This window comes from Triticum dicoccoides, chromosome 7A (assembly GCF_002162155.2).
Source record: "Triticum dicoccoides isolate Atlit2015 ecotype Zavitan chromosome 7A, WEW_v2.0, whole genome shotgun sequence".
Lineage (NCBI taxonomy): Eukaryota > Viridiplantae > Streptophyta > Magnoliopsida > Poales > Poaceae > Triticum > Triticum dicoccoides.
In genome coordinates, this window is record NC_041392.1 from 500,699,290 (window position 1) to 500,708,337 (window position 9,048).

A 9,048-nucleotide genomic window follows, 5' to 3' on the forward strand; every position below is an offset into this window, starting at 1 on the left:
GGTCCCCGTGTATGCAGACGCACAAAGGCTCATCATCTTCTTAGCGTTCATCCTCAGAAGTGTTGCGCCCTGCTCCAGCTCCGTTCGTTCTTCGCCTTTCAACAAACCTGCCCAGTAGGAAAGATGCGTACAAGCATTGAAAACAATCTCAAAAGAAGATGACAGTTTCTTGAATTCAAATGTAGCTTGATTCCTGCGGTTCCAAATGGCCCAGCAGATGGCCGCAAGCTCCATAGTAAAGTGTTTCTCTCCATGGGGAAGAAAAGCATAACACCAAGAGTAAAACTGACATAGGTTGTTGGGGCACAAATCAGTACCCAGCACTGCACCAACTGTGCGCCAGGCGACCCTAGCGACGGGGCATAGAAAAAATAGATGCAGGTAAGTCTCCCTGCATTTGCAGAACGAGCAACAAGGGTTGCCAGCCCAGTTTCGACGTTTCATCACATCCCTAATGAGAACAGCGTCCTGGAACAGTTGCCATAGGAAAATCTGTATTTTGACAGGTGACTTGGCCCTCCAAATCCACCTATAGTCACAACCAGCAAGATGTTTTTCCAGATAAGAGTAAACTGACTTGGTAGTGAATCTTCCTTTGGGACCAAAACTCCATTCAACGCCGTCGCCCTCATCAGAATTTATAATGTTATCAACAGCCCCCTGCACCCCCTCTAGCTGGCGGGTCAGATCCGCATTCAGCCTGCGTCTGAACATGCCCCCACCAGCCCGGGATTTAAAATGGGCTATAGTATCATTCAGAGAGTTAGCAACACTAAAAAGATCTGCATATAGATCACAAAGAGGAGGGTGGGAACCAATAGGGTCCAGCCACACACGAGCTATGTTGCCAGATTTGATCACTACCTATGCTAAACTATCTATGTTTTAACTATCTTGTTGAACTATCTATGTATCTTTTTTTATCTACCTATGCTATGAACTATCTATGTTGAACTATCTTGTTTTTCGGTACGTGTGTGTATCGCGCGTTGTATTTTAGTGCTTTTGCTCGAGCAGTGTGTGCGCATAATTTTTTGCACCGGCCGCTGGAGCCAGCGCTTGGGGCGCGCAAAAGGTTGCTATTTCCGGCGCTGTAAACTTATTTAGCGCGTCGCGTGGTAGCGCACCTGTTGAAGATGCTCTTAGTGCATAAATATTGTAGCAACAAAAAATGCATTTTCTTGCAATGTAAAACAACATTTTATATGCCCAAGATACATCACGAAGATGTTGTCCGTATCTGACATTCACCCTAAATTCCTCTCAACATCCCACAAACAGAAGAATTGTCTGGATCTCCTGCTAAGTTAGTTCTTCAGGCTAGGTGACCCTGATACACGAGCACCGGTCATGGCCGTACTAAACGGAAACCAAACTCAAAGATGTCGCGTTAATTGTGCCAAGTAGAAGCCGGATTCACCTTCCTTTAATCGGAAGCCCACAGGGATCGGAACGGTTTGCTACCCAAGCTGAGCATCACCTTCCTTTAATCGGAAGCCCACCGCCACCGGGATCGAAACGGTTTGCTACCCAAGCAAGCGTCACCTTCCATTTTTTGGTTAATCACGGCCCAACCCTTTAATCCGCGGCTGACGTGGGATTCAAGTGAAACTTTCCGCGACTAATGGCAGATTACGGCGAGCAGCCTGCAGGCTACATCGTCATTTGTTTAGAGCTAATGCAAGATTACGGGGCTTAATAATAGGCCTAGTGCCTACTGCCTAGCACTCTAGGGGCCACCGCGTGGGGGAGGCGGACGAGTCCACGTCCGGCTCCGGCGCACAGAAACCTGCCTTTTTTCCATCTACATATACACCAGGCGCCTCGCCGGAGAGCTGCAACGAGCCAACGGGATCGGATCAGATCGGAGGAGCAGAGGAAGAAGCTCGTAGCAATAGACGCAGTACGCACCGCCACCCAGCCAGCCACAGCCATGACGCGCGGCAAGGTCGAGATGAGGCTCGTCGAGAGCGCGCGCGGGCGCGCCGCCACGTGCGGCAGGAGGACCAAGGGGCTCCAGAACAAGGCCAGGGAGCTCGCCACGCTGTGCGCCGTCCCGGTCGCGCTCGTCTGCCTCGCCGCCGGCGCCGGGGCCCCGCCGCTCGTGTGGGAGTCGGAGGAGGGCGTCCTCGAGAGGTACCGCCGCGCCGTCCCGCCGGAGGTCCGCGCGCAGCACACGCACCGGGGCTACCTTGAGGCGGAGCTGGGCAAGGAGCGGGCCAAGCTCGCCAGGGTGCGCCACGGCTGCCCCGCCGCGCTCGCGGACTGGGACCCGGCGCTCAACGACGTGACGCTGGACCAGGCGCGGGAGCTGCTCGAGGCGATCGACGCCGCGCTGCGGGCCGCGGGAGACAGGATGGAGGCTCTGGGCGTACCCGCCGACGGCGGCCACGGCCGGATCGACGAGCAGATCGCGCCGGATGCTTCTGACGACGCCGTCATGCCGCAGCAGCTCGCGCAAGGTGGCGGCGTGCCGTGCACCGGAAGCAACCCCGTGGACCTGGACATGGACGCCGCCGGCTTCGAGTTGCAGATGGTGCCGTGGCACGGCGGGAACAACGACGGCCTACTCGGGGAAGATCGCTTCCAGATGCAACCAGGGTGCGGCTTCCAGTGCATCGGCGGCGGCAACTACTCGGGCACCGTCGACGAGACGCTCGCGCTAGGCTCCGGCAATGCTGGTTACGACTGGACTGATCTGACCATGTGGCACACCGGCGAGTTGCGCGATGCAGTCCTGCCACTTGGGAACTACCCTGCCTTCGCCGACTGTACTCCGGCGCCTGAGTACTCCGCCCAGGTCGTCGCCGGCGGGGACTACATGAAGACACTGCCAACTGGATACGGGTACCCCATGGCCATGGGCGTCGGCAACAACTTCACTCTGGGAAGCAACTACACGGCGCGTTGGCAGGTCGAGGAGTCCCATCGCTCCGGCACAAGCACAATGTCAGCTGCACCATCGCCTCAGTGTTCGGATCCCGGGACACGGAGCTCCGGCCAAGTCTTCCATTATCTCCACTAGACTAGTATTGTTGTCACGGAAGGTTTTAGGTCGAAGAGGGAGAAAAGCTTTATGTTAACAGGGAAAATGCAGTGATAGAGACTCGTGGTTCGTTATTTGGTAGCTAGAATATGTTGATACTCACGCATTTGAAGTTAAGAATTTCGCAGATTTACATCATCTGTTTGTAGAGTAATTTTTTTGCAATTTTTTACGCGGATTACACCGTTCAACAGTTTTTCATCGGGATTACCCATTTGGTGTAAGTTGTCATGTTTTACCATTCTGTTCGTTTTGAACTTTTGTCATGTACGTGAACACGTGAACACGACTACGTACAAGCATGCAAGGCGAAACGCAGCCGCCACCCAACCGTAACTGCCTAGGTCCCCGCGAGACCTAATACCTCTGGCGATTAGGGTTTTGAGCGAAACTTGCCGACGCACGCCGGATCTGCATGGCAGGGCGTCCCTGGATTCCGCGGGAAGATGTCTGTATCAGCCAGCGGCGATCATCGGGCAGCGGACCCGGTCTCCCCACGGACGGCCAAGGCCCTACTTGAAGAGAAGCTAGGGAAACTAGGGATCACCGATGAGGAAGCAACACCACTTGTCATCGATGATAGAGAAGAGGGCAAACTGAAGAAGTGGCTATTGGCGGGTAGGGTTTTGCATCGGAACCTCCTCCACATCCAAACCATAACCAACGCACTTTGGCCGGCATGGGGAAACCCTAGGGGACTCCAGTTTCGATCGATGGGAGAGAACACCTTTGTGGCAGAATTTGAATCCCAGCGCGATCGCGAACGGATCTGGGAAGGCTCACCTTGGCATATCAGCAAAAACGCTGTCATCTTGGCTGATTTTGAGGACTGTATGAGACCTGACGAGGTTTAGTTTGATCGGCTCAGCTTATGGGCTAGGGTTCCAAATCTTCCGTACAACCTGCGGAACGAGGCTTGGGGAAAGTTGATTGCGCAGCAAATTGATAAGGCAGCCAACTCTATACAGTTTGATCATGTGGGTGGATATTTGCGTGCGAGAGTCTCCATAGATGTCAAGAAACCAATAAGGCGATGGATCTTGATTGAATCGGCAAAGAGGGGCAAAACTGATCTATATGACATACAATATGAGCAAGTGCCACACTTTTGCTTCTCCTGTGGACGTCTAGGTCATTCAGACCTCTATTGTCCCAATCCTGGCCCTAGGGATGAGAAAGGAGAGCTGCAGTTTGGACCTTGGTTAAGGGCACCAGAAGATAAAAGAAAGGCTACTTCTGGCGATGGCACATCAAAAGAAAAGCATGCATACACAAATAGCCAGAGGGAGTCTCGGAATTCAACTAATGCTAGCAAGGAACAAGCGGAGGTGAACTCTCCAGTCAGGAACAGATCACAAAATAAGAGGAAGGAGGCGCCAAAACAAGTGTACCGGCCAGTTGTTAGTCGCCAGCTACTCCTTACCGACGGCAACAACTCAGCTCACCCAGAAAATACAGCTGCTCGGGTAATGGAGGATGTTACACAAACTTCTCTTGAAGAAGAGGAAGGGGTTGCGAGGGAACCAAAGAAAAAGAAACCTACACCTGAAAATTCGGCAGAGGCTGCGCAGCAGCCCTGCCGACCGCAATGAATTGTATGAGTTGGAACTGCCGGGGGCTTGGGAACCCCAGGCAGTTCGTGAGCTTCACAGTATTGTGAATCAAGAAGTTCCTGCCTTGCTGTTTGTAATGGAGACTAAGATCAGGGCGAAAAGAGTTGAGGATTTGCATTACCAGTTAGGTTTCGCGGGATGTTTTGCAGTGGACAGTGAAGGACTAAGTGGGGGCATAGGTCTTTTCTGGTCCAAGGAATATGATGTTCAGTTGAAAAATTACAGTTCCGGCCATATTGATACATTGGTGCGGATGAAGGATCAAAGCTCGATCGAGTGGCGATTCACGGGTTTCTATGGAGCACCTAGAGCTGAGAATAGACACCATAGTTGGCGCTTCATGAGAACCTTGTATGCATAGCCGCATGTTGCGTGGTTATGCATGGGTGACTTTAACGAGACTCTGTATGGTGATGAGCACTTTAGCCGTTCGACGCGACCGGAATGGCAAATGCGAGCTTTCAGAGAGGCTGTTGACGAGGTTGGTTTCCAAGATCTAGGGTGGACGGGACTGCCCTATACTTGGGATAATAGGCAGGATGGAGATGCTAACGTAAAGGCCAGACTTGATCGTGCTTTTGCAAACGAGGCTTTTCGTCAGCATGATGAGTTCATCCGAGTACGGCATGTCAGTGCGGTGGAGTCGGACCACTGTTTCGTCATCGCAGAGATCAGAGATAAACCACATGACCAGGGGGCGGCGATCGAAATAGTTCCGCTACGAGAACGTTTGGCAAACTCATATGGACTATGAGAATTTGGTCACAGAAACTTGGTTGCAGCAGACTCGTTCTCCTGGTCTGCATGGGATAGTTGAATCGCTGGGTGCGCTCCAGCGAACACTTGAGCCGTGGGGAACGAGAGAATTTGGATGTCTTTCATGATCAGTCCGGCAGCTACAGAAAAAGCTAGATAAGCTGCGGAGACAGTCCATTGGATGAGGGCCATCATACGAAGAGAAAAGGACTGCGGCTAAGCTCCAGGAGGCTCTCAAACTAGAAGAAATATGGCTCCGGCAGCGGTCACGTGTCAGTTGGCTCCGAGAGGGAGATCGCAACACTGGCTACTTCCAAGCACAAGCCAAACAATTTCTCAGCGCTTGAATAAAATCATCGGTCTAAGAAGAGCTGACGGCTCGGTTTGTGCTGACGCGAATGAGGATAAAGCGGAGATACAATCATTCTATCAAAATCTATATACATCACAAGGGGTATTTGATATGAGTGAGTTGTTGGATTATGTCCCTGTAAAGGTGACACCGGAGATGAACCTACATCTTGACATACCGTATGAACCACGAGAGGTACAAGAGGCTTTTTCAGATGGCTCCTTCTAAAGGCCCTGGGGTAGATGGATACACTGCGGGTTTCTTCCAACGCCATTGGCAACTTCTGAAAGATGATGTCACAGCAGCGGTGCTTGGGTTTCTTAATGGAGGCGATCTACCAGTGGGACTAAACGATACTTACATAACTCTTATCCCAAAGGTGAGACACCCTCAGATGATCCACCAGTACCGCCCTATTGCATTATGTCCCGTCTTATACAAAATAGCTACCAAAGCAATTGCGAATCGTATGCGGGGCTGTATGGACGAAATTATAAGCGAGGAACAAAGTGCCTTTGTTCCGGGACGCTTAATAACTTACAATGTTTTGGTGGCTTTCGAAAGTGTTCGCACTTTGCGAAGAAGGAAGAGGGGGAAGAATACGGCATGCGCGGTTAAGCTCGATATGATGAAAGCATATGACCGCGTGGAGTGGCACTACCTGGAGGCTATTCTTCTCAAACTTGGCTTTAGCAACACATTAGTTCGACTGATTATGAAATGTGTTACTTCTGTGCGCTTCTCGGTTCGAGTAAACGGGGAGCTGCTACCCTACTTCACCCCATCAAGAGGTCTTCGGCAAGGCTGCCCAGCTTCACCATTCTTATTTCTCCTTTGCGCAGAAGTGTTGGGGAACGTAGCAGAAATTCAAAATTTTCCTACGTGTCACCAAGATCTATCTATGGAGAAACCAGCAACGAGGGGAAGGAGAGTGCATCTACATACCCTTGTAGATCGCTATGCGGAAGCGTTCAAGAGAACGGGTTGAAGGAGTCGTACTCGTCGTGATCCAAATCACCGGAGATCCTAGTGCCGAACGGACGGCACCTCCGCGTTCAACACACGTACAACCCAGTGACGTCTCCCATGCCTTGATCCAGCAAGGAGAGAGGGAGAGGTTGAGGAAGACTCCATCCAGCAGCAGCACAACGGCGTGGTGGTGGTGGAGGAGCGTGGTACTCCAGCAGGGCTTCGCCAAGCATCGCAAGAGACGAGGAGGAAGAGGGGTAGGGTTGCACCAACAGGGGAAGAATTCATGTGTGATGGGCAGCCCAAACCTCAAGTATATATAGGGGAAGGGAAGGGACTGCGCCCCACCTAGGGTTTCCACCCCTAGGGGTGGCGGCCAGCCTAGATCACATCCAAGGGGGGCGGCCAAGGGGGGAGAGAGGGGAGGCGCACCTGGGGTGGGCCTTAGGGCCCATCTGCCCTAGGGTTTGCCCCCCTTCCCTCTCCCTTGCGCCTTGGGCCTTGGTGGGGGGGCGCACCAGCCCACCTGGGGCTGGTCCCTCCCACACTTGGCCCATGCAGCTCTCCGGGGCTGGTGGCCCCACTTGGTAGACCCCGGGACCCTCCCGGTGGTCCCGGTACATTACCGATAAACCCCGAAACTTTTCCAGCGACCAAAACAGGACTTCCCATATATAAATCTTTACCTCCGGACCATTCCGGAACTCCTTGTGAGGTCCGGGATCTCATCCGGGACTCCAAACAACATTCGGTAACCACGTATATCTATTCCCTATAACCCTAGCGTCATCGAACCTTAAGTGTGTAGACCCTACGGGTTCGGGAACCATGCAGACATGACCGAGACGTTCTCCGGTCAATAACCAACAGCGGGATCTGGATACCCATGTTGGTTCCCACATGTTCCACGATGATCTCATCGGATGAACCACGATGTCGAGGATTCGATCAATCCCGTATACAATTCCCTTTGTCTATCGGTATTGTACTTGCCCGAGATTCGATCATCGGTATCCCGATACCTTGTTCAATCTCGTTACCGGCAAGTCTCTTTTACTCGTTCCGTAACACATCATCCCGTGATCAACTCCTTGATCACATTGTGCACATTATGATGATGTCCTACCGAGTGGGCCCAGAGATACCTCTCCGTTTACACGGAGTGACAAATCCCAGTCTTGATTCATGCCAACCCAACAGACACTTTTGGAGATACCTGTAGTGTACCTTTATAGCCACCCAGTTACGTTGTGATGTTTGGCACACCCAAAGTATTCCTACGGTATCCGGGAGTTGCACAATCTCATGGTCTAAGGAAATGATACTTGACATTAGAAAAGCTTTAGCATACGAACTACACGATCTTTGTGCTAGGCTTAGGATTGGGTCTTGTCCATCACATCATTCTCCCAATGATGTGATCCCGTTATCAACGACATCCAATGTCCATGATCAGGAAACCGTAACCATCTATTGATCAACGAGCTAGTCAACTAGAGGCTTACTAGGGACATGGTGTTGTCTATGTATCCACAAATGTATCTGAGTTTCCTATCAATACAATTCTAGCATGGATAATAAACGATTACCATGAACAAGGAAATATAATAATAATCAATTTATTATTGCCTCTAGGGCATATTTCCAACAGTCTCCCACTTGCACTAGAGTCAATAATCTAGTTCACGTCGCCATGTGATTAACACTCACAGGTCACATCGCCATGTGACCAACATCCAAAGAGTTTACTAGTGTCACTAAACTAGTTCACATCATCATGTGATTAAGACTCAATGAGTTTTGGGTTTGATCATGTTTTGCTTGTGAGAGAGGTTTTAGTCAACGGGTCTGCAACATTCAGATTGGTATGTACTTCGCAAATTTCTATGTCATCTTGTAGATGCAACTACTATGCTACATTTGGAGCCATTACAAATAATTGTTCTACTTGGAGCTATTCTAAATTGTTGCTCCATTATATGTATTCAGTATCTCTACTCAGAGCTATCCGGATAGGCGTTAAGCTTGCATCGATGTAACTCTTTACGCCGAACTCTTTATCACCTCCATAATTGAGAAACATGTCCTTATTACTCCAAGGACAATTTTGACCGCTGTCTAGTGATCCACTCCTGGATCACCTTTGTACCCTCTTGCCAGACATGTGGCAAGGCACACATCAGGTGCGGTACTCAGCATGGCATACCGTATAGAGCCTATGACAAAAGCATAGGGGACGACATTCGTCCTTTCTCTTTCTTCTGCCGTGGTCGAGCTTTAAGTCTTAACTTCATACCTTACAACTCAGGCAA

General features: G+C 50.9%; 1 protein-coding gene across 1 annotated transcript; it reads left to right on the plus strand.

The window, feature by feature from the left end:
* The first annotated feature begins 1,933 nt into the window (after positions 1-1,933).
* Positions 1,934-3,096, plus strand: LOC119328269. The gene has a single exon (XM_037601284.1). The coding sequence runs from the start codon at positions 1,934-1,936 to the stop codon at positions 3,023-3,025; it is 1,092 nt and encodes a 363-aa protein (XP_037457181.1). The 3' UTR covers positions 3,026-3,096.
* The last annotated feature ends 5,952 nt before the right edge of the window (positions 3,097-9,048 follow it).

Excerpts from the sequence above, each read along its gene's own strand:
- LOC119328269 (XM_037601284.1), top strand. The coding sequence starts at position 1,934 with ATGACGCGCGGCAAGGTCGAGATGAGGCTCGTCGAGAGCGCGCGCGGG.